A 25,566-nucleotide genomic window follows, 5' to 3' on the forward strand; every position below is an offset into this window, starting at 1 on the left:
GTTCAACAGACGTCATTGACCTAATGAAAATTGGTATGGGGGAGGTTGACAAGGTGGATTCTGACATTGATCTGGTTTTGGTTATAAACACCAGCAGCCATTTTGCCACATCCACTTCCCCTCTACTCTGTACAGTTAGGCAACCAAGTCCTGTTGTAATACCCTTAACGTAAATATTACGACAATGATATTACTATTAGTATTTCTGTGTAGTTACATGGTAATGAATCTACATTTAATGTTAGATGTTACCCTGTTGAACAATGTACAATAAAGTAATCATATTTAATAATTGGTAGCATATCCTTTGAATGAATACAAAAGGACTATAATATTGTGGCCAAAACATAAAATTAGTGACTCTAATTTGGTACAATGTCTGGGCAGGGTGAAATGCTTAGTTTTGGTTGTTTGGTATCCTCCCACCATTTGAGCAGCTTTGGTAGTCCTCCAAGAATCAAAACACATGCTGATAAACATATTGTGGTGGACTGCAAGACACATTCAGCTATCCGACTGAAGTTTACGGTTCAATATTTTTGAACAACTTTTATACCAACTATTTGATCCTTAAGATACTTGGTTGTAAAATATGAATCCTCATTGTGCACGATGTGGGAAAATTGTTTATGTGACGGAAAAAGTGAACTGCTTGGATAAGGTAAGGCTTCTCAGTCTCTATACACGTACACAGCATATTAGTTTTTCCTTGTCTTTCTTGAGGGGTTTAGGTTGATTGAGGGGCAGTTCTATGGGCGTATGTGAAGCCCTCTGTGACATGCTTGCGTGTAAAAAGGGCTATACAAATAAATGTGATTTGATTTAGTTACAATGTATTCTATTGACTGTATTCTGAAGATTTCCATTCAGCAATGTTGACAAGTACTTTGTAGCCTAATGTGTTGCAGGTTTCCCATGCTTTATAACTGGGTGGTTCACAGACAATGAGATCTCAATCACCATACACCAACACATGGCAGTCTAGACACAATGGTGATGGTAAATACATACATGTTTACCTCTGAGATTCCTACAGCTACTTGGTTATTACTTGCCCTTTTTGATCCAGATTTGGCATAAAGGATGTTTCCACTGTGAGGTGTGCAGAATGGCTCTAAATATGAAGAACTACAAAGGCTATGAGAAGAAGCCCTATTGTAATGCGTGAGTATTATTTTAAACAGTTTCCTGCTTAGTAAATGTTGAATTGTAATAAAGAAATAAAAATGAGTTCTATCCAATAATATACATAGAGACATTTGATAGATATACAGTACATTCTCAAATAATTGGGAATGTTAAGTAATTTGTGAAAACAACAGGAAAAATATTTGGCTATAAGTTGATTTCACAAGAGTAAGTTTAATCAACAGAACGAATAACATTAAATGTTTTTATTTCTTACAATCAATCCTGATGTCATAAAAGGCACTATCCAAAGCAATCATTTACTATTGTTGCGGACACTCCTGAGAACCTCCGACTGAGACAGCAAAGTATGCTTCAGAGCCAGGTATTGTGAACCTTGCATTATACATGAACCATGCTTAAAGATTAACTTAGAAAGATTTCAAACAGTCAACAAATGTCTGTTTATTAGACAAGATAAAAAATTATCACTTCAAGGCTACAAACTGCTATTGACAAAAATTTGACATATTGTAAAATGGTGTGACACTGAGGTAAACATGGTAAGAAAGAACTCGATCCAGAAGGATCCCCATGGCTTCTCCACCTGTCACTGCAGCACTGCTGCCACCTCTCCTATGGGTTCCTGGCAACCACCACATTCATTTTCAATTTACCATACCGGAAACAGTTCTTTTGTCCATATGGGATAGTCTTGTCTCATAAATGTTCACATTTATTTAAAACAAATGTTATGAGAGAGCATTGAATTATATGGTAGCTATGTATGGTGCATCTAAAATTATAGCAAGTGGGTATACAATCTCTGATTAAGGTAAATCAAACAGACATTTTTTATATTGCAGCAGCAGAAAATGTAGGTGGTCTACCTGTCTTTAAGCCACTTAGATGATCAAACCTGACTTGTTTTTTTTGTGTGTGGAAAATACTGTAACATAACATATGGCATGGTCATAACTAAATGTTTAAAATCATTAAAAAATATGTAATTCTAACGGATAATTCAAAATTTCAGGTGAAATATCGCAAAGATTACGAGGGAATGGGCTCACACGGTGTCACTCAAGGAGGCTACGCTCAGTCTCAAGTGTGGCAGGACAACAAGACATCTGAGCACCCGGCACACAAACGTGTGCACCAATACATCATGGAAATGGCCCACAGGCCAGGCATCATCGTAGGTCGGCATCCTCTATTATTGTTACCCCTTTATACTACTGTACACTTTAGGTAAGCAGGATGCTCTTCAGCTTTATTATACCTTCCCCACTGGTACAGTGGATAATTATGGATTATAATATGTCTAGCTTCGAATGGTGAATTCATTTTTTGGCTTCCAGAATGTTTTTAAGTTTATATAGACAAAATATCGATGGATCGAAGCATTTTAATATTTGGGCATTTTGCTGAAGTGAATGTTTTGTGTGTGTGTGTCATGTATTCAACAGTGACATTTTTTAAACATTGCAACTTTTTATGTAGTTGATTAAAGTTATTATCAAACACGTTAAAGAAGTTGTATATTGCATGCCTGAAATTGATTTTTGCAGCTCCCGTACTGCCAGGGGCATACTACCCCAAAGCACACACCTTGGGAGACAGCTACATGCATCAGACCAGCATGCATTCTTTAAGATCCATGCAGCGTCGTTCACATCTGGTAAGTCTGCTGATGTGTTGATAAAGTTGTGACATGTCACCCTAATTTGGGTTTCTATTCTTGGTGCCTAACACCGTTATCTGTTGAAACGTAAACAAGAAAGTCTCAAAGTCTTCAATTATTATTCTTACATTGTCTGGGCTTTAGAAGACCCTGCAGTGCAATATAAACATATTGAAATATGTTATGCATTTGAACTTTGATGTGGTCTGGTCTTTACTTGTATTGTTTCTGGTAGAGTGTGTACAGAGCCCTTTATGACTATGTCAGCCAAGACACTGATGAGGTGTCATTCCGGGATGGTGACATCATCCATGGAGTGCAGCCAATTGATGGGGGTTGGGTGTATGGCACAGTTGAAAGAACTGGCAGGTCTGGGATGCTTCCAGCCAATTACATACAAGGGTTACGCTAATGTCAAACCTGTTTGGAAATGGATCTGAATTTTTAAACACCTTAAATAACAAAGCCTACTACCAATGTTTCATCCTGCTTATGTCATTAGCGTAAATTAATAAATGCATTATCTTATATATCTAAATATATAATGCACATTCTATGTACTGCATCTTTGTGTGTATACCCTATAAATTATTAAAAATCTGCTTTCCATCTGGCATCAATTGGTTCAAGTGACATCTGTCAATATGTGAAACAACCAGGCACACTGCACGCCCCAAATGTTGGTTATAGACCGTATGTAATGTGGGCTACAAAAATTCTAAATATACAAAATACCAATCTTCATGTTGTCATGTTAGCATTCATAGGTACAGGTATTTTAAGAGTTCAGTACATAAGAGGGACATGTTTTTCAATAAAAGTTGACAATAAATGTTGCAGCAATAATTACAATACACTTATTGAATTAATGTGAATTGTATGTTGGGTTTTATCGTTGCAACTCATATTGTACCTTTTAAATTATTGACATGGCTTCCATCCCCCAAAATTTCCACAGCAGCATATTTTGATTATTATACACAAGAGACTTTACACATTTTGGTTCAGCAAAATACAGACCAGTGATATTTAGCTGAGGATTATTTTTGGGAGACGAATATAAATTATTTATCATAGTGCCTATTTATTTAGATTGTAAAGTTATTATGTACCTGAAGTATTCAGTTGTGTGTATGCATGTCTTATCTGTAGGCCACAAAACAAACTGTTGTAAATGTGACTTGAATAGCTTTAGTATTATAATAAGTTGAAGGCAACATAACTCACTCATTTACTCACTAAATATCCTCTGATTATATGAGAAACATGGTATGGGTGCAACCATAAAATACTGTACAAGTCGGCATACAATATGTTTCAGACTCTTAACTGCAGGGATACCCATTGGTTATACATGTGTTGGATAATGTGTACTGACCACAGATCTTAGGCTACCAGATACCATCTAGGACAAGCTTTTGAGTGTGCAAGCATCTGAACTTGGCCTCTAAATCAGCCTTGACCTCGACTGAATACTGCTTGCACCTTTAGTATTTGCAGTGATGGCTGAGAAGTAATGTTCACAGCTCACGTACACGGACCCTGCTGTATAGTCAGAGTCGTTTTAGCCACCACTGCCACAACACTTCAAAAAGGAGGAAACAGGAAGCAAGCTAAAGAAAAGAAAAGCAAGTTCTTGAGAGATGTCGATCACTAACAAGCAGTAACCAAATAACTATAATTATTAAAGCAATTTTATTCAAACAAACTCTGGAGTTGACAGATGCTTGTGTTCATGTAGAAAGCTGTTTCAATCAATGCAGTGCTTGGAGGTATTATTTTGTCATTTTATAGCATATTTGTGAAAGCTGCACCTGTCATTAGAAGTGCAATTTATCCCGGGTCTTTTATTTTGGAATTTTGGGAAAGGACGCCAGAGACTGAAGACGCTGTCGGCGGTTCCCTTCTCATGTTGTTTTCTATCATGCTATGTGGAATTGTATAACTTTTTCTATGGATATTTTTTCATCAAACACGCATAACGATGCCGAGGGTTCCAGCTGAACTTGAATTTGAAACTCTGGCCGAGGTGAGTTTGAAATTATCCTTGATGTCCTACGCTAATAGGCTAATAAAGTTTGTCTGACAGTGACAGCTGAGCTAGTCTGTAGAACTAGTAGGTAGCTAGCATGCCTAGTTTTACTAGCTAGTAGCTAGTACTAGTAGCGAGACAGTCATCAGACGATAGTTCACAGTTGTATTAAGAAGTGAGAAAAAACATCAAACAACAAAATGCATCGTGATGAAAGCTAACAGTTTGGGAATTAGTCTTGATTGCACCTGACCTATGCTATGCCACTGAATGCTATTAGTATTAACCGACATATACGCAGAGTCAGTACTACTCTCAGAATACCCCTAGAAAGTTCCCACTAAATCAATCCACATTTCTTTGTTGATTGTTGTACTAATTACTATGAACGACAGATTACTATTGTTACTGTAGTCACAGAAATGGTTGACTGATTTGCATGCTGTTTTACAGTGTAAATACAATTTTCCTGCGGAAGCACTGAGGGATATCAGGAGTGTCACAACAACATACGGAGATCTGCGGATGTATGTGGACTTCTACTGTAAGTTCAGTTCAGTCAAAAACCAACACCCGTGTCCAGGTGGATCGAGATGGTGTTAGCATTATATTTGCAGTGCTCTTGAGATTATAAAAGTTCAGTTGTTCTTCACCAGTTTGTAGTTCCTCACAATCTGACATTGACTAGTATTCCTTGGTGATTTCTGCTCTTTCCAAGCCTGCTTGGCTAATCTTCAGAGAGATGCCCTCTCAGGAAATTCCTTCTATTTCTCCACCACTAATATATTATTCAACCTCATTAGAGATTCCTTGGACTGGATATTCAATAATTGATAAATGCCCTGTTAACACTGCAGGTTACCCCAACAAGGAGAAGAAGAAGTTGGTTTGTTTGGCTGGCACTATTCCAGTACCATATGATGGTAAAAACACAGAATAACAACACACTATGGAATAGTTAACTGTCTTATACGTTGCAGTATCATAGTAGTGTTTCTTGTGTTTTGTTTGGCCTTCCAAGGTAATACATACAACATCCCTGTACGCATTTGGCTTCATCAGACACACCCCCAAAACCAACCACGGTGCCATGTGTGTCCGTCGGGTTCTATGGTGATCAACCTCCGATGCCCTTGTGTGGATGCAAGTGGGCATGTCAGTCTCATTTGTCTTAACAACTGGAAGAGTGTAAGTCGATGGTACAGTTTTATTGGAATATTTACAATGTTTAATAGGCTTTTTTGAACTCACTTGGGGAAGGTTTAATGGACAGGGCTTCAACAAAGCTTGGAGTAGGCTAAATGTAATGATGTTAAATCAATCTATAGTAGAATAAAACAGAGAGTAAAGTTAAACTCTTAATTTCAACAGTGAGTGGAGAGGCTTTGCTTACTAGAAGAGTGCAAAAATGATTAAACTGTGTGTCATGGGTGATTAAAAAATGTAAAGCATTAAGCAGACATATTCTATTTTATCCAAATTGACCTATTTTTCTAAAATATTTTGTTCTGGGTAACATGGTTAGCTACTCTTAAAGTAGCCTACATAAACTATGTGTTTGTGTTCATGGTCATGCTCATGCCATGGTGTTGTGTAGTTGCATTAGGTGTCAGTGTAGTTGCAATGTTATTCTACATAAATATTATTCTGCACCGTTCCTTTTCCATACACTTTTGTTACTACTTCAAAACCATGTTATCAACAAATAGGATTGCTTAATTCCAGAACTAAGCCTACCCTTAACTGTTCAGAATAATTTTTGTTAGTCCATTGCAAATGTACAATAAAGTCTTATTGTATTGTTAAGGCTCAAACAATGTCCCGGAAAAAATCCCACAATGTCTTTTATGAAGCCAGTTCTTGTGTCTTCATGTGCATCTGTGTGTGTTTAAACGAGCAGTCTTTAAGTATTTCTAGAGGGCTACAGTAAATATTTGTGTTATGGACAAGCATGCCACACTTAAGGATAAGATGGTCAGATCTTCTCATGAATATTGCATTGATGTTGGTGCATTGAAATTTACAGGGTCAGTCCAGTCTCGCACAAGTTGTCGCAGAGATGAGATCTGCCTTCCTAAAAGAGACTCCCCTCTTTGCCACACTGAGAGCTGAGACGCTACCTACCCCAGCACACAGAGCACATGCAGTGTGTCCTGATGCTCGTGGACAGCATCTTGCTGATGGAGGGTGAATTTGGGCTCTCTGTTTTTTTAGACAGTGAATTTAGACTTACAATATACGGCACAATATACAACAAGCAGCATAACTGTTATTTTGAAAGTAGCAGCATTACACTGTAGAACATTGTTATTGAATATGCTGTGGATCGAAGTTGTATTGAATGTTATTGTTGATTCTTTGATTTTGTTTTGCTCTGTGTTCAACACTAGCTGGCTCAACCCAAGAAGCTATTCTACCCTAACAGTTGGACAGTCATTGATGCAGACCCCAAGAGAGAGGGGTGAGTTTTGGTTTTAAAATCCCTCAAAATTGTCCACAACAGAATCCACAACTGTCATTCAGTTTCACAAGTCTTTTAGTGAGGGCTGTATTAAGGGCCTTTTGAGACTATGGAGACAGTGTTTGCCACTCTGCATTTTTACTCTCTCAGGAATATTTAACATGGGCCACATTTACCTGCACACAAACATTGTAGTTCCTTAAGTTGGAACATTTGGCCACTGTCTGTCTGAGACAGTACACCAACTCTTTATTATACTCATTATTTGTCTTCCTGCATAGACATCATTTTGAGATATGTTACAAATATGAATATTAATCTTAACTGTTCCTTTTCAGATTATAGAGCTGTCTTTTACTTTTGTTTCGCATTGGCTCCACTGTTTCTTCTTTAGTTCCAGCCAACGGTTTAAAGTCCAGCCAGTCAGAGGTGGTTGGGGAGTCCAGGTTGAGGCGATCCTACACAGAAGAGCTGTTGGAGATCGACTTCAGACCACCTGACCAGCCTTTACGGTACTCCTCCTCCAACCCTTTCATCGGTAGTGGCTCAGGTAGGATTCACCCCCAGTTGGTCTGTATTTCGGTATGTAAGCAGATTGAGGTCACCATTATGACCCTCTCTTAGGTTCAGCTGTTTAGGGAGGGAAAAGGGTCTAACAATTGTATGCCGTGTTTAGTCGTGGAATAATGGTGTGTGCACCTGAGCATAATGAATGAAACAATGTTTAAATTCAAATGGGAACAAGGGAACTATGAATGGTACCAAGGAAACGCAAACAGAACTATGTTAACTGTGTTAACTTAACCCGCCAAACCACCTCTAACAAAAGTACACTGGGTGGCACCCTTTCTTTGCCTAGGGTTCTCAACCAAAGTGAATGTTACATGGTGTATGCCCATTGGCAACTTACCTATCTCCTTGCCCCTGTGGGAATGAACCAAAACCAACAAAAAGCACGATAAGACTAAGATTATATACTTTATTTAGCTACTCATCTAGTGAGGTGACATTTTTTATGGATGAAATGGCAATGTGGTAGATGTAGTATCTGTAAGAAAATAAAAAATAAAGTGAATGTTTGATGGAATAGGGAGTACTTCACAAACCATTGTAATTTGGTATTCTACATTAATGAAACTGGATTCTATGGGTAACGGAAAGGTAACACTACAAATGTATCTTATTGCACTGTATCCAAAACAGTGACCCACCTTCTGTAAATGACAATGTACTCTATTCCAGTACATTCTAAAGGTCTAACATGTTCCTGTTCTCTTCACTACAGCTCCAGATTCAACTCCATCCAGCTCGGGGGACATCAGCAACCTATTCAGTAGCCTACAGTTGGAAAATGTGGTCAACATATACCAGCTTGAAACCAAAGATAACACTTCTAAAGGTAAAGAAAGAAAGAAAAAGAACAATGTTTTCAAAATTAACAATGGTTTAAAGGGCAAATAATCGAACAATCTGAACTGGGGGGAAAAACGCCTGGATAGGCTACACTGCAAACGATGCAGCTCAGCCTCTGCTCTGCTTGGAAGGCACATCAACCATCAAGTATATCTGACTTGAACATTGCAGGAGCTGCCACACTCTCCCACGCTTCCTCTGGAGGGAGCCAGACCACTCCCAAGCCCTCCTCCACCCCCCTGGCCCTGGTGGATGACAGCCACAGGGTCCTGGTGAACAAGCTGCCCGTGGGCGTGGTCCCTCGACACATGAAGAACAAACTGACACTCTACTTCCAACGCAAGACCAACGGAGGAGGGGAGGTTCTGGATGTGACCTACCCAGCAGCCCAGCCTGATCAGGCCTGCATCACCTTCCACAGCCCCAGAGGTGAACATACAGATGGACCTCGGCTAGGGTTGACGTCCAATCTTGTTAGTAGCTAAAAGGAGGCATCTGCACGGATTCGCTTCATCCCTGACAAACTAAAAGCGTGTCTCCAAGCTATGCACATTTCCTTGAATTACTCATGTGCATTTGACTGTACTTTTACGTTCATGTCATTTTAATCTGTTTATAGATGCAGAGCAAGTGTTACAACAGGCAAACAGAATTATCACTCTGAATAACAAACCTGTCCTTATCCAGCTGAGGAGCTTTGACAGTTGTCAGGTGAGGCTGTCCTACTATTTAAGACAAAAACAACAACTTCTACTGTGTGTAGATACGTATTACAGTGAAGCAGTACACATCATTACACAGGGAGAATAGGTGCCCCTTTTCCCATCTCCACGTAAGGTACCATTAAAATGTAATACCATGATGTTAATAATGACTTCTTATAGTTTCTTGTGGCCATTTACAAATCGCAAACTATTCTTTTGAACAGTCCTCAAGCAATCAGAAAACAATTAGCTTTTCTTTTGTGTCTTTTCATATAGACTCCAATCCCAGATGTCATCTCTGGGGACAAGGCAGCCATGTTCAGGAGCCTGTTGTCCCTGGAGGGGCAGAGCTTCAACCCTGCTGATGTCCAGGAGGCGGTGCAGTTGTGCAGCGACTTTCCCTCGGCTCTCAAGTTCCTCTCCCATGAGTGCCCCATCTGCCAGGAGATGATGTCCTTCTGCAAGGTAGGTCAGGCTGTGGTCGGACTGGCTTCATGTTGGTGAACAGGCACCTGCTGCTTTTTGTCCATATTTTACGAGGAAGACTGAAAGGACAAATTGTCTGGCGTCAGTGAGCCTAACAAATATTACAAATGTCATCATGGATTTGCTGATGATTTTATTACTTTTGAGGGAAGGGATATATAAGTATGTGGATAGCTGCCTCAACACTAATTGCGCTCAGAACAATAAGTAAACATTTCTTTAATGCAAATTTGGACTGTAACCTATCGTATAGAAACAAAAGGTCCGACCTACAACATTTGTCTTCGAGCCTCCTCCATGTAACCTTCCTTTACCCCTCCAGATCATTACTATGACCCACTGCTCGTGTGCCTTCTGTGAGGCCTGCTTCAAGGCTTACTTCTCTGCAGCCATCAAGGAGAAGAGCATCGCCCACATGGTGTGTCCCCTGTGCAGCCAGCCGGATGTCCGTACCCAGGGGCTCACGGAGGGGTTGATGGACTACTTCAGCCTGCTAGACACCAAGGTGACGACCTCCCGCACTCCCAAAAGGCTTTAGCACAATGCCATTTGGTTGGACATATCCCAGCACAAACACAGCACTTCCAGATAACAACCATAACCTACACTTGTGACCATTGCTATTTAGTAGCATCAGCAAATTCTTGCCCACAGTATTTGATCTGATTGCTACTGGTTTTTCCTTTTTAATAATTTGATATTTATAATATTTATTGAATAATTGATACCCATCTTTTTACAGATCAAACATTATCTGGATCCTCAGACCCATGAGTTGTTCCAGAGGAAGCTGAGAGACAGAGCCTTACAAGAAATGCCCAACTTCCGCTGGTGTGCCCATGTAGGGAAACATCCCTCTTCTCTCTTTCTGTAAATCAGTAGTTCTCCGTCTATCTCACTTTCAATGTGTCTTTGAAGTGTATAAGACAACTAAATGTATTGTATGATGGTCAGTGGCTTGATTTAAATACTTACAGTATGAATGATTGATGTAAGTTATAAAAATGTCCTATACAACCATTGTACGCAGTCAGTGGTAGATGTGGGCCAAAACACTTGAACATTGTTTCAAGAAAATTATTTTTGACTGATTTGATTGGTCAGAAGATCATGCAAATATTTACGAATCCAAAAAGAATACATGTGCATTCTGCTATCAAAGAGGACCAAAATACGGGTTGCAGTGGTTACTGAAAACACTTGTGGAAAGTGAGTGTAAATCTGTGTGCTCTTCAGTGCTCGTTCGGCCTTCTACACGAGGCAGACCGATTAAGGATGGACTGCCCCAGCTGTGGGAAAAGCACCTGCTCCCGCTGCAAGACTGCTGTAAGGGGGATTGCATGTACTCATTTAATATCTAGAAAAAAGCAATTAGCTATTGATCTAACCATGTGGTTTGTGTTCCATTTTTCTCCGGTACTGTGGGTGTTTATCAGTGGGCTACCCAGCATGAGGGGCTCTCATGTCAGAAATTCAAAGAGTGGAAACTCCACAATGACCCAGAGCACCAGACTACACGACTAGAGATCCTCCTGAACAAGAACAAGATAGGTAAGGACACACACTGTTACTTAGGGGTGTAATGAAATATTGATTGGGACCTTATGCTCAATCCAGAGAGCTACCTATAGTCCACACTGTGAATACAATTATTTTCTGTAAGATACCTAACAAAACAAGTTAAGATGAAAATGGAAATAAATGTATGTGTCAGTTGTGTAGATACACGTATAATAGCCTGGTAATCGATGTGTGAATGCATTCTTTTACGTGGCAGATGGTAGCATGCCACACAAACTACATCCATAATCTTTGTTTCAGAATGTCCAAAATGCGAGTTTGTGTTCTACCTCTCCAAGGGTGGTTGCCTCCATTTCAAATGCACCCAGTGCCAGCATGAATTCTGTGGCAGCTGCAAAAGGCCCTTCAGCTTAGGCTCCGTAAGTGTGCCATGTCCCCTGCTTGAACACGACTGAGTTACGCATTGTTAGTATTAAATTGACCCGCGATGACTTGGTAAATGCAGTGGTGTCATCTTCTTAGGCTTGTAAGTTCTCTGCTGAGTGTGGTACTAAGGGGTTACACGCCCACCACCCCAGGGACTGCCTGTACCACCTAAGGGACTGGAGTGTGACCAGACTTCACAAGCTACTACAGGTAAGTCTTCATCTGTTTAGGCTACAGATCTTACATCACTCCCTCACTCATGCTTTCACTCTAGACTGGCTGCTGTACAATGATGACCATTCTTATCCGGGTGCTTTACTGTACCAGTTATGTTACTTACTGTGCCATAAAACTAATTTCTTATTGTGGACTGTTGATGCTGCCGATTGATGGCCGGTCTGTATGTTGAACTCCAGCATTACAGAGTCTCCCTCTCAAATCTGATCAAAGAAGACTTCACAAAGACAGGCTTCAGAGGTAAAGCATCTATTCGCATAAATATATCTACATTGGATTTTTACCTAAATGCATTATTTACTTGTTTGGAGAATACATTTGCCCTGTTTGACATAACCAACTCCCTGGCATTTGACTATCTTTCTTAAGACGCTTTGACTCCCTGTGTATCAGGTGTGTGTGCTGTTCTGGAGCTACCAGACACAGGCAGTAGGAAGGAGGAACCGTGTGGTCGACCAGCTCTTACTGAGCACAACGGTTACTGCGCGTAAGAGACATAAGAGAGTAACAAGGCTCAAGTCGGGTCTTCTGAGCCTGCAGTGGCAATGTTTTTGCTGAATGTGTTTTCTTCTTCTTACCATTCCCCAGACTCCATTATAAGGAGTACCTGGTTGAACTCATTAACCGAAGTCAGGCCGACCCAGCGGTTCTGTTCGACGCAGCAGAGATCGTGACAGATCTACAGAGATGGCATGTCCCTGTTCCCCAGAGGAAGCCTCAAGAACCTGAGCCACTCTACACGCACCGCCTCAGACTGGTGAGGAATAATTCATTATAATAATAACAATCATTTTCTTTTTTTCTTATGCAATGAGTTATTTTTTACCTGTTACACTGTAGCCCTACAACTATTAGAGGCTCGAGGCACAGGTGAGGACTCATGTAGAACCAGACAGAGCAAAAATCAAAAAAGGATGTCACCCTGTGTGGCTTTGAGTCACATTTGAATCGTTTGTAGCTTGCTGCCAGTTAGCATTTACATTCGCATGTTCGGATTCAAATCGTAACGATGCACTGTGAGCTCAAATGCTATGCAAAATGCACCGGACTCATTGTGTGTTTAGTTTGCATGAGTCTCTAGTAACAACCCACTTACCTCTACCACTTTCAGATACTTACCCAGAGTGTTCGCCTGAGGGACCATGGCACTCCTGTGAAGGTGAAAGATCACCTTTGCCCACCTATGGGAAGCATGTGGCCTGCTGCCCAGAACATCTCAGCTAGTGGCTTCTCAGAAGACTCCCAGTTGTTGTTACTACTTAATGACTAAGGATGCAAACCAGAACAATGTTATGCAAATTAGCGTCTGACACGCTAATTTAGGATTAAATTGTTTAGTGTCCTCCTGTTTAAATATATGAAATTATGGTCAAATTTAAATAAAGGGGAATAATATCCCTTTTACAGAATCGAATTGTATGGGTACGGTACGCCCATCGGTCTAAATGGTTCCACCTATGTTGGACCAATAAACCCGTTGGATTAACCCTATAAGACACTGCTCGGCTTCTGAACACAGAATAGGACTGAACACGGCCTTGTTTACATTTCACAAAACGTCACACGGCGGCCACATGTCCTGAATTGACATGGTTTGTGACATTTTGCAAACAAACAAAAAGCAGGGGCATTTTAAGAATTGTGTTGATTCTATAGTTTAAGTGGATCTCACTGAAACCCATTTCAAACCCAACTCAAATACATCCTTGTTCTGTGTATGAAGGATATTTGAAGTGCACGTCATTACATAATTGATTAAGTGGATTATGTGGTATGAAATGAATGAGTGTCCTTTCACAAATGCATAAAAGAAAAGGTTGATTAGATTGAAAGATAAGAAAAAGTGAATGGTATGAGTGACTAATGGAGTAATGATTATGGAGAAAAGCGACCTTTTTCATTTGTAATGTTTGTGACTGCAGGATATGTCTAACACCTAAACTGTTTATTTTTATGTAAGTCTATAATATGATATGAATGAGCTACTTAATGCACTTTCTTGTTTCCTTAGTAGATTTTTGGTCCCTAAGGCTGTAATGTTTTTTCATAAAGTCAGGACTAATGTAGGCACTGGTCTGAAGATGACTTTACCTTAAACAAAGGTAAAGTAGGTGATTCAAATAGGTTCTCAGGATTGAAGTTAGAGTTAAGTACATGCCATAAGACGTTTTCTGGATTATGCACTGTACATGATCTGCTAGTATGGTACAATAGTCAACACACTATTCAGTACGTTCTAATGTTTTACAGAAATATTTCCTCTTAAAATGTATCGAATTGTTTTCCATATAGAGCTAACACAATTACAGTATGTACAAAGTGTGTTATTTCTGAAATATATTCTATTAAAATATTCACCAACAAGCCTGAAGTAATTGTGAATTGGTTAATACTTCATACAATAATGTTTTCATAGTTACAAGTGTTAATATATTTAAATCAATATTCCTGAATCCTGATCCTGGGACAATGACAAACACTGCCATTGGCTCATCTCTGACTGCACTATGGCTCTTTTCTGAGTGAAGAAGGAAAGCAGAAGGAACATGCAATGTTAAAAAATACAAGATGTATGAAAATTCAACCTTCAGTAAAATAATACATTTAATTGTGAGGTTGCCCAAGGTAAATCCTTTGTTTAAACTGGACTTTCCAAACACTTCTAGTTCAGCCTGATCTCAGTTACTGGGTAACTGCAAAACTATTCTCCACCAGCAGAGAGGTATTTGATGTATTTCAGCAGTTAATCCTAGGAACATGAGGAGTCTAACGTAGACAGACTACAAGCCTACATTCAGTACAGACTTGCCTAAAGGTTGCACCAATCGTTCTTCTACCTACCAAATGACAAAGATGCTGTTTCAATAATCCAAACGGGTAGTCTATAAAACGTTTTTTCAATGTCACTTAAAACAAAATACATTTAAAAACAGAAACGTGACAAGGCTAATTTTGGGACATTAATATGCATAATTGTATACTATACAAAGTTCATACATAACTATTTTGGTTCAATAGGTGCATCATCTCGCAAAGGGGTGAATGCATCAATTTCTTTGACAATCCTTTCCGCAACAGTCCTGTTGTTGGCAGCTATTACTCTTCTAGACATGAGGTCCAAAGGCCCACCTAAAGCAATAACAATTAACTGCATTAGTGACCATACAATGGTAAATGACACCACACAATTTGGAGATCATACAGTGGTTGTGTGTTTGAGCGTCCAATTTAGTTAACTGTACCTGTATCAACTGAGTAAATAGTAGACTATCTTATGGTAATTAATGTGTTACCGTCCAATTACAGTTATAGATTTGGTTCTCACCGCACATGCGTCAAATTACCAAGTAGATTTGGTGCTCACTAAATGTACATCATACCCTTCTGCACTGATCTAAACAACAACAGCACCATCCCACAAGTCCCTCTTTGCATGCCAAACGGCCTAAAACGGTCTGCATCATGAAAACAGCTAACCAGGTAGGACAAGGACATATGACGACAAAGTACAAAATGTTACTCTACCTTCTACATCCATTAGGACTCCTCCAGCCTCCGTGACTATGACAGCCCCGGCAGCAATGTCCCAGCAGTGGATCCCTATCTCATAGTAGGCCTCCACACAGCCAGACGCCACCAGGCACATGTTAGTGGCAGCCGTACCCACTCCTCGCATCCTAGTGGTTAAGATGATAAAGAGACACAGGGTCATAACAGATAGACAGAATACAGCATGCTGAGACATGCCAACCTTCTGGCAGAGTATCAGCATGTAAAACCTTACATAGACCATTGTTTATGGTTCTTCAGCTAATACGAGAACACATTTTAGTTCAGGTTTACCTAGTTTGATTAGCGTTCAGGTAATAAGGTGTTTTATAACAATGAGAGCACGTGATCTATGACACTACACATTTTTGTGCAGTGTATTAAAACTATCAGAACGGTTGTCCAAAATAGGCTACCTTGTAAAGTCAATGGGCAGAACCCCATTTTTTATCCCAAGTTATTTGAAATGCCTCCCAACTCGCTACTGCCTCGATGGTCTAATGACATTAACACTTCATCTCTGTGGGCTTACCCATGGATCGGTAGACACAGGATCTTTTTCATGCTTGAGAAGATCTTATCTACAACCTCCGCATCTCTGTTGGATCCAAACTCTGTGGCGATAATGGATTGGCTGATCTCTGCAATCCAAAATGAACAGACATACTCTGTTTGACTCTATTGTACCGAACCTTGACTTTTGACAAGTGTAGTCAGTCGAGAGACACATTTGATCATCAAGTACATAGGAGGGATAGACGTTTACCCTTCTGGTCTGACACTTGAAGTGTCTGTCCATTACAGAAGGCTCCCTTTCCCTTTCTTGCTGTGTACATCTTATCTTCTATGCAGCTGTAGACTACACCAAACTCCATCTGTTTAATAAAGCAATTTTTGCATTGTATTGCGCATTAAGGGTATCAGTACTTTCAGAAAGTTTTCTGACTTCATCAGTTTTTCAATTATAAGAATGTAGTCTAGCATCACATTTAGAACAGCAAAAAATTCATAATATACCTTTCTGTTGACTGCAAAGCCAATAGAAATAGCAACAAATGGATATCTATCAGGATGAAGGAAAATAATGGTAATAAATAATAATATACCATAAATAATGATATAATTCATATGTAGTCAACCAAGAGACACATTTCTTACCCATGGACAAAGTTAGTGGTCCCATCCACGGGGTCGACTATCCAGGTTGGGTCATCAGTCAGGACACAAGGCTCACCAGCAGCCACAGATTCTTCACCTATGAAACTTGAAAAGCAAAGAGAACAGGTGTTAAGAGGAAACCCTCAGGTACTGTCTGATACGGTGCATTTTCATTTTCAAGTATTTAGACCCTTTCCCTTTTTACACCTCTACATTACCTTACTGTAAAATGTAGTTAATGCATCAATATAGTAGAGTAAGACTGTAACACAATTGGGGGAAAGGGGTCTGCATACTTTCAGAGTGCACTTTTACTACTTGCATAGTCCATTTGATGTTTGGCTTCCTGTTTAGCAGGGCTTTGCACAATGTTTTGACATTCACCTTAATAAACAAATCTAAAACATTTTACTACCATATTAATTGCTTACTAGACACACCTTAATGGGAGGGTATCAAATACACATTATGTAAAGAGGATATTCTTGAAAGTGACTATACCTGTGCTTGGGAAACTTCTCTTTCACAGATTCAATGATGAGCTTCTCCACCTTTTGGTCTGTCTTCGTCACTAAATCCACAGAGGAGCTCTTGCAAGTAATGGTCATTTCATTCTGTACTGCATCCCTCACCATCTAGACATAAGAGGATTGTAAAAAATACTCACCAGTGTGATAAAGATACTTGTCTAACAGGGCCAATGTAAAACAACAATTGCTAGACAATGCAAACAAAATAGAAAGTATGGATAGAACCAATCAGACAAGTTCATAGTAGCATGCACGCACACACAGACACACTCACAGATCCTGCTTTCCTGGCCAAAGCCACGGCATGGTCCATGGCATCCTGCCAGGGGTCAGGCATGGTGCTGTGATGTTAGGAAAATGCCCTTAAAAGGATGCTGAAAGGTTATTACATAAAGGTTATTCTGGAAACCAAACACTGGACACATATGTACTGTAGATTACATCTCAATTACAACTCAAACTTTAAAAATTAAATGGTGTGAACAATTTGTCAATAGTCACGGATACAATGGACACTATTCTGTATAAAACTATTACTATCAGAGATGGTAGGCCTACCACATCGGCAAACATTAAAGGTATTTATGAGGAGCTCTTCAGTCCGTTCAGGTCAGCATCCAATATTTTTACACTGATATATAAACTCTCACATTTGATTTGATGGCAAACATTTAATTTGGGCAAACACATACTGCCTAACCTAATCACCAACGAGTGCGCGCTTCCCTAATTGACCTAATTCGACTTGGAAAGTGTTCACTTTTCGTATATTTAACCGCTAGCTATGTCTAAAGGGGGGGATTCAGCAAAGTGAAAATAGAGTAAAACAGACATTATGATTATCAAGTTTCGTTCTAAATTGGATACCCCTTGGGGACTGAAGTCTTACCTGTGTAAAAGAATACAGTTGAGCCGCTTCCGTAATCCGTATGTTTTGCTTTCTTCTTCGTCGATCGAATGAATTATCCGAGATGAACACAGGATACAGTATGCTGCCGCACACGCCACTGTGGCCAATTACGGACACTGGACCTGTGCTAAAACCATTGATCTGATTGAACTGTCCATGAAGATAAAAACAAATTATAACTTGATGTTTGAATTTCAAAGTGAAAACACTAGGCAGATGACTGATGGCTTGCATATTGCAAAATTAAACGTATGTACATATGTCGTCACACTTGGCATCTAGTAGTGTAATGATCTGATGCTGGTTTGTTACCTCAGATTCATGTTTTTTTTCCAAGTATGTTGTACTAAGAACCAAGACTTGAGTAAGGCTGATGACTTGAGTAAGGATGATTTATTTATTTTTTTGATTTAAAACTAAGATTTTGGTAAAACAGCTACACAGGGAACTATCTCTTCCTCAATTAAATATATTCTCGGAGCACAATATAATTTTTAGATGCGCATGTTACATTGAGTCCATCTTGGAAAAATAAGAAGCAATCTAGATTTTACAGTGACCTACGGCATCAAAAAGATCCAAGAAACGTGAAGCTCTTTCAAAATTAAGCACATTGCAACTAGTCTATGATAGAAGAGTGTAACCATTACCATGGTTATGTTTATTTTGCTTGTAATTTGCTTCTCCCACATAGCTGACCTTCATTTACTCAAAATACTGATGTAAAAACCCTATTATGGCGTCTGAGTAATACACTAAAATGTGTATTACTCAACACATCTGTACAAACCAACCATCACACAAGTCATTGAACATTTTACATTATTGTTAAGGCCATGCAGTGAGACAGTGAGACAGGTGTGTCTGTGGTTTCCCTAATTTCTTTCTCCATCATTTGCCTTTTTTTGTTTTGGAAACCTTCTCCTTCCGCTTCTTTATGTGTTTCGGTACTTTGTTTTTTCTTTTTTCTCTCTGGGCTTCTTTGGTTGTTTTCTTCCTTTCCTACACGAAAACAAAATTGGTATGGATTGGTATTGGATTCAAATATTCACCCAGTGAGATATTGCCATTTTCTTCCACCATGTGTGTTGAGCAGAAGTACCTTCTTATCCATCTGTGAGTCATCTTCTGGTTTCACTTTATCATCATGATCTTTCTCGCTCCCCTCATCCTCGCTCTCATCCTCGTCATCCTCACTCTCGTCCTCTGAGTTCTCCAGCACATCACAGTGCTCCAGAAGAGCAGGTACCTACAGTACAGTGACATAGCCACAAGAAATGACTAGGATTTGACAGGTCCCTGAAATATAGCTCAGTGGTCAGAGCATTTGATTGCAAAATCAAGATGTCACAGTTAAAAACAGTTCAACCTTTGCTGTACATCCATTTAGATAAAAGCATATCCTAAATGAAGACAATTAATACAAGATAATTACATTTTAAATATACATCTAGTGTTGGTCTTTTACAAGTAAACATGAGTCAAAATTTACCGTTTGAACTCCAGAAAGGTCCTTCTTTAGGCCTGTCACAGTTTGGTAGAGAATCTGGACCACAAAGTAAACAAATGCATTAATAAACTAGCCATACACTTGCATTTGCTTCTCTGTGAGCAGAGGTTTACAGGTGTGAGGTTTAGGTGTATCTGCATACAGTATATAGTAGGGTAGGAAAACACATTGTTCAATTAAATCAATAGACGTTTTTCAGTGATTGACACTTTTGGCAATATTGCATACTGGACTGATAAGTAGTTTACATTGTCATTTTGCCTGTTGAGTGAGGACTCATCTTCTGTCATGTTCATCATGGTGTCGACATCACGTTCGTAGTGGCTCACTTCTGTAAGCGTACGTGGAATGTAGGCATTCTTAAACACCTGCAGTGTATTAAAAAATACTCATTAAGAAATACTGAATAAGAAACAGAATATATAAAAGTAAAAACATGTCCAAATAAGCTAGTTCAGGAAGTGTCTAAATACAATTGGTTTGTTCAATAGGTCACATAGTGTAGATGTTGCAGTGTGATTATATGAAAATATGTTCAAATGCAACTGCATTAGATGGGAATATTGTTTCCTATACATACCTCTTCATTCACGCTTTCCTGATTGGATCGTTCCTCTACCGTCCTCTTAGAAGCAATGTCCATTGCCTTCAACAAAAAATAAACAGGAAGTTATCAAAGTGATTACATAATCAAAACATACTTTCATGCCTATTGGGTTATGATCTTGGGGGGACATAACATACATGGCACTATTCAAACTCAATAAATCCTCAAATTAACATATATCAAGCTCAATTCCAATAATCTAGACTGACTCCAACCCTAACATGTATTTGTTTTAAAACAACACCTAAAACATCCTTATCAACGCACCTTTTCTAAGTACTGGTGTATGTTGCTGCTTGTGATTGAAGGGTCAGTGACAAATTCAAAAAGCTCTCGTAAGGTCATCACAGCTACCCCATGCTTCATGAAGAAATCTACAGAAAAAGGGACGAATTGAACAACCCTTGAGAATTCACATACATTAACAACATGACTTCCGCTGAATGTGAATATACTGAGCTGTCAGAAGTGGTCCTAAACAGACATGTTAGTGGATTCCAAACCCACCGTTAACATTGGTGCAGTCTTTACGCAAGAACTCCAGAGCGTGGGGATGGTCATGCTCAACTGACTGTGACACATCAATGATGTACGCATCCCCGTTGTGGTACCTTAACAATATCAATTTAATAAAATCAAATTTAAATTATATTAATTTATGAGAATTCATCCATTCCATAAATTCAATAAAAAGGCTCTCATTAACATGGTTTAATATAAATAAATATACTAATTAAATATTATCATTACATCATTATCATTTTGTAAGCCTTTATTCAATATAAAAAGAGAAATATTCAAGACTTCAGATTAAGAAGAAACATACAGCATGTTGAACTCACTGAGGTCCGCATGGACCAGCCGAGCATCCTGGTACATCCTTCGCATGTTCTCAATCACTTGAAGGTAGAGCTCTCTAGCCTTGGACTCAGAAAGAGCTGCGTTTTTTAACAGGGGAGCAGGCCTGAGAATTAAAAAGCACAAAACTGATGAATCACTGAAAAAATGCTGTAAAGATTTACTTTTGAAGTGTATGAAATGTCATTAAAACAAATTGTTTGCCATTAATGAGTCACAACTGCATGACTAAAAGCCCAAGTTTTAACAATAACAAAGGGTTTTGTCCATCTGAGTGGTTCTTACATGTCATCTCTTCCAATGAAACTCATGAGAAGAACATGGCTACGCAGCATAATTGGCTCAGGACTTGGGATCTCTGCAGTCTGCAACCTTAAATCAAAAGACAGCTGTTAAAAAGACAGCCCATAAGACAGACAGTGAAGACACACCCCATTTTTTCTTGTGCAGGACAATGTTTAATGCCAACCGTGACAGTTACAATGATTTATGTCTTTGTTATTTTGGATTTATGAATAATCCAGTAAGTGCCCCTGTGTCAGTGTAAAGCAGCATACCTGATAAGATTTCTCATCTCCTTCTCTGCCCAAGTTCGCACCATCTTTCTAGGGTTTCCTTTACAGTAACCATGCCGGAATCTGAAAAACATATTACTTTTAGTTCAACCTACTGCCAATTCTTGAAAGTAGATAAAGAAATTAAAGAGAAAGGGTCAAAATGACACATCCTTAACCCACTTATTAGGACAAGGTTATTGAATTGTTTGCATGTAAACTCACGTTGGGGGTAACTTCAATGTCGTTCATAGCTAAAAACTGAAATTATTCTTACCTGAATTCTCCACTGACATACTTGTCACGGTCTTTGAACAGCAAGATGGAGGTCTTGTATATCTTGATGGCTCTGCTCTCACCATTTGCAGTGGTTGCATGGTAAACATTTGCCTGATTATAGAGAGAATGTATGAAGCACAGTCCCATTAATGACCCATTCATTTGTACAACAACTGTCACTATCCAGTCTATGAACAGTCCTAAAACTGGTTAACCGTTTAGCATACTTGCCTCTTTTCCTGTGCTAATACATCCGTTTATTTCAGAAATGATCCCCCTACTCAGCATTTTGAACAGAATCATACGAGTCCGTGGATCCAAGACCTTAAAAAACCGGAACAAGTAAATTACAAATAATGCACTACCAAATGTATATTGCTTATACAGTATGTCATTTGTCAACAGGTGCATGTGAACCTAAACAGATCACAGTTGAGGCCATTTATTTGATTTATACTCATTTATATTGGTCAAACACAAATCATCATTATACCACCCACAAAATACATTGAATTGGTAGCTTTTTAGAGCTGTAACTGGATAAAGCTGCGATTGAGTTAAATGTCAGAATATGTGAAACTGTAGGTAAGTCATACCTGCTCCACTGTAGCCCGATCTGATTTGTCTTTTACTCGATACCTAATAAGTAGGAAGAATTATAAAAAAAATTAGAGGTACCAGTTTTTTTGGTTGCATGTTAGTGATGTCATGAATAGTGGTACATACGTGCCAGCATCCCGTTGTTTCTGCATCATAGTCACTTTGTTGGTCACAGAATCTGCATATTTGAGCTTATCTAAAATGAAACAGATAAATCAGTTGGTGCTCTGCGTTTCCTCTTACACAATATTTTATAACAAAGCAAGCAGCCTACAGTCCTCCTTTGCAAAGTTGCACTGCTGTGCTGTGTTCACATTACTAACATCAATGAGCATTGGGGAAAACATTTCAAACATACCTAGGTTTATCCTGTGTTCAAACTTTCTCAAGGCCTTGTCAGTGGGGGTTGAAAGTTGCTGTGATTTGCTTGTGGAGTTTTGTTTATTTGCCTGCAAACATATTTAAATATGATTTAAATATAAAAATCATTTAGTACTTCAAATAACCCGTTTGGTTGAGAGGTCTGAATAACAGAACGTATTCACATTCTAATCAATTTAAGAACGTGGTAATGTTTAACAGATAATAATTTAAAAGAGATGGGGCCAATTAAGTGATCTTTGATGCACAGTGGTCTACCTGGTGATTCATTCCTGTTCTGTTGGCAGTGTAGCGTTTTGTCAAGTCCATCCCTGACTCATCCCAGTCCCAGTCTTCATCATCATCTTCATCATCATCATAATCCTCCTCCTCCTCTTCAGCCATGGAATGTATTGACGTTTCCAGATGATTTCGTTCCACCTGGCACTTCAATGTAGGCATCCCCGCTATTGGTTGTATTTTGGCAGAACTGGAAATATATAACCAACCCCATAATTATGCAATAGTTGAGTAGCTAGCCCAACTGACAACACATTTATCAAGGCCAATTGTACAAAACACAGGACCCCAACACTGTCTTGCTCTCTAGCTAAAGTAGTCTTACTGTACTGACTGGAATGTCTGGGGATCGTACATTGATTTTTAAAGATAACCTTAGCATAACTATAATGTGCACTTCTATTTCTGCAACGCAATGCTATATCTACTAACATTAATATTAGCGACATGTATTTGATTATTAAACATGTCAGACATACACGTTTTCAAGTAAGACATTCACACAGTTTCTACAATTGTACAGTATAGTTAAAGTTAGGCTTTCAAATTTGAGATGTATTACCCTTCTGTTTCGTCTGCATCATCAAATTGACCCGGTACAATTTGGGTCATAGACATCGTTTTAAACTAGTGGTAAAATGTCAAACAAGCTTTAAAGTCACCAAAAAAGATTAGGAGGGTGGCTGCCTGGCCCAGCGTGCCATGAACATTTCCGCACACGTGAGTTGTTGACTACGGAGACTGGGAGGTTCAAAAGGGTCAAAAACATAGAACAACTCAAAAGGATAGGACTGGTGTTGAAAACACTATGAGCTGTAGTCAATTATGAGCTTGTGTATTTATTTATTTTCATTAAATGTATGTTTGCTTTCCCAGGCATACAGCACTGTCGTGTTGGTTGTACTGGTTAGTGCCATTTGATATTGAAAGCGCTTTTTTTTCTCACTCCAAGGCAGTAGGTGGCAGTAATCCTCCATAGACCTGATGAAAGAAGAAAGTTTATTATCAACATGGCGTCAACGAGCAAAACTCAAGTGATATCTTTGTACAGAATGCTTATGAAAGAAAGCAAGAAATTCCCGTCCTATAACTACAGGTAGAGATGTAATGTTGTATGATAATGTATGCGTAGCCTCATATGATTTTTATTGGAGTGTTGCAGCACATATTTTGACTAACGTTACGTCATGTCAAAACCTCACAGGCCCCATCACAGTATTTTCATGATTTAATTGCTCTAGTTACCTTTCCCCAGAGAATAATTTGGAACTTCATTAAGTGTAATTTCCATGGATGATAGACTAGTGGTTATTGTTAACCAAGCGTCTTCCAAAATACATGGATGAAGTAATTATTATTCTATTCTACTATTTTCCAGAACGTATGCACTACGCAGGGTCAAGGATGGCTTCAGGGAGAATGTACATGTTGACAACCCTAAAACGCTGGACCTTCTTCTGAACCAGGCCAGAGAGAGCCTGGCCATCATCAAGAGACAGGTAAAGACTGCTCCGGAACGTATTCATCACAGTGTATGATATAAATTTGACTGCAATAATAATTTACCTAAAAAATTTGTGTTTGTCCACCCGACTCTTTGAGAATTTCAATAGCTGAGTTGGAAAAAAAGTGAAACCAGAAAAACATGGGGATACTTTGAACTTCTGTCCCCATTGTCTAAATGTGTGTTCTCAATGTGCTCTGTGTTATAAGTAGAGTTTATAGAAACAACATTAAATGAACCCTCTTTTACTGACAAATAAAGTCTCTCTCTACAGGTGTCCATTGGTCAGCTGTACACTACTCAGATGACCATTGTGGAGAGAGTGGGGGCTTGAGGTCTTCAGAAGTGATGATTGAGTGAGGAATGTCTCCCTGCTGAGGAGAAGTGACTAAAAGGAGACTGGGGCTAAGTCAGCTCTGTGGCTTCAGTCTCTAATGTTCTCTGTAATGTAATGTCCTGTAATTTATTGTTATATAAATCATTGTAATTAAACGTGTATGGATTCATACTTCACACTACAATATGTACTTTTCTTGACTGGATCAATAAGCAACATTTTATTCTCTGTTTTTTTCTCGCAGAGCTAACTATTATTTGGCTCCTTTCTAACATTAATGTGCAAAACACTGTACACAACATGTACTTTGTAAATAGCAATATGGCAAATTGAAATTGACAGAAACCCTAACAAGATTTCAATCCTGACTTTTTTTGCCATGTGAATATGCATAGGAATCAAGCATATTCAAGGTATG

General features: G+C 39.0%; 5 protein-coding genes across 6 annotated transcripts; 3 read left to right on the forward strand and 2 right to left on the reverse strand.

The window, feature by feature from the left end:
- Positions 1 to 437: 437 nt before the first annotated feature.
- On the forward strand, positions 438 to 3,326 carry nebl (nebulette). Its single transcript, XM_084707964.1, has 6 exons — positions 438 to 661; positions 1,070 to 1,164; positions 1,429 to 1,513; positions 2,165 to 2,330; positions 2,700 to 2,809; positions 3,048 to 3,326. The coding sequence occupies exons 1-6, from the start codon at positions 593 to 595 to the stop codon at positions 3,222 to 3,224; spliced, it is 702 nt and encodes a 233-aa protein (XP_084564090.1). The 5' UTR covers positions 438 to 592; the 3' UTR covers positions 3,225 to 3,326.
- Positions 3,327 to 4,685: 1,359 nt separating this feature from the next.
- LOC146271114 (E3 ubiquitin-protein ligase lubel) lies at positions 4,686 to 14,456 on the forward strand. Its single transcript, XM_084708354.1, has 21 exons — positions 4,686 to 4,841; positions 5,298 to 5,388; positions 5,702 to 5,767; positions 5,866 to 6,032; positions 6,871 to 7,031; positions 7,235 to 7,305; positions 7,700 to 7,855; positions 8,591 to 8,704; positions 8,890 to 9,147; positions 9,338 to 9,429; positions 9,699 to 9,887; positions 10,231 to 10,413; positions 10,651 to 10,749; positions 11,145 to 11,234; positions 11,345 to 11,459; positions 11,730 to 11,848; positions 11,952 to 12,065; positions 12,272 to 12,332; positions 12,486 to 12,579; positions 12,681 to 12,849; positions 13,204 to 14,456. Exons 1-21 carry the CDS (start codon positions 4,797 to 4,799, stop codon positions 13,360 to 13,362), a joined length of 2,613 nt encoding a protein of 870 aa, XP_084564480.1. The 5' UTR covers positions 4,686 to 4,796; the 3' UTR covers positions 13,363 to 14,456.
- A 222-nt stretch (positions 14,457 to 14,678) lies between these two features.
- Positions 14,679 to 18,384, reverse strand: impa1 (inositol monophosphatase 1). Of its 2 annotated transcripts, none has more exons than XM_084708360.1 (9): positions 18,219 to 18,384; positions 17,604 to 17,691; positions 17,301 to 17,434; positions 16,800 to 16,904; positions 16,659 to 16,704; positions 16,408 to 16,516; positions 16,174 to 16,282; positions 15,618 to 15,769; positions 14,679 to 15,221 (listed from the first exon to the last, which is right to left on the reverse strand). In XM_084708360.1, exons 2-9 carry the CDS (start codon positions 17,664 to 17,666, stop codon positions 15,094 to 15,096), a joined length of 846 nt encoding a protein of 281 aa, XP_084564486.1. In that variant the 5' UTR covers positions 17,667 to 17,691; positions 18,219 to 18,384; the 3' UTR covers positions 14,679 to 15,093. The 2 variants fall into 2 exon arrangements, with proteins under 2 accessions (XP_084564486.1, XP_084564485.1); XM_084708359.1 differs by having other exon boundaries at positions 17,604 to 17,703; positions 18,219 to 18,383.
- Positions 18,385 to 18,604: 220 nt separating this feature from the next.
- riok1 (RIO kinase 1 (yeast)) lies at positions 18,605 to 24,028 on the reverse strand. Its single transcript, XM_084708355.1, has 17 exons — positions 23,870 to 24,028; positions 23,287 to 23,497; positions 23,006 to 23,096; positions 22,774 to 22,843; positions 22,644 to 22,686; positions 22,279 to 22,371; positions 22,046 to 22,158; positions 21,772 to 21,852; positions 21,500 to 21,586; positions 21,183 to 21,320; positions 20,864 to 20,967; positions 20,624 to 20,730; positions 20,330 to 20,395; positions 19,998 to 20,117; positions 19,732 to 19,785; positions 19,342 to 19,488; positions 18,605 to 19,241 (listed from the first exon to the last, which is right to left on the reverse strand). The coding sequence occupies exons 1-17, from the start codon at positions 23,923 to 23,925 to the stop codon at positions 19,131 to 19,133; spliced, it is 1,692 nt and encodes a 563-aa protein (XP_084564481.1). The 5' UTR covers positions 23,926 to 24,028; the 3' UTR covers positions 18,605 to 19,130.
- A 231-nt stretch (positions 24,029 to 24,259) lies between these two features.
- lyrm4a (LYR motif containing 4 a) lies at positions 24,260 to 25,332 on the forward strand. Its single transcript, XM_084708361.1, has 3 exons — positions 24,260 to 24,403; positions 24,686 to 24,806; positions 25,086 to 25,332. The coding sequence occupies exons 1-3, from the start codon at positions 24,318 to 24,320 to the stop codon at positions 25,143 to 25,145; spliced, it is 267 nt and encodes an 88-aa protein (XP_084564487.1). The 5' UTR covers positions 24,260 to 24,317; the 3' UTR covers positions 25,146 to 25,332.
- The last annotated feature ends 234 nt before the right edge of the window (positions 25,333 to 25,566 follow it).

The sequence above is a fragment of the Hypomesus nipponensis genome, chromosome 10, assembly GCF_054491055.1.
Source record: "Hypomesus nipponensis isolate SF chromosome 10, ASM5449105v1, whole genome shotgun sequence".
Taxonomy (NCBI): domain Eukaryota; kingdom Metazoa; phylum Chordata; class Actinopteri; order Osmeriformes; family Osmeridae; genus Hypomesus; species Hypomesus nipponensis.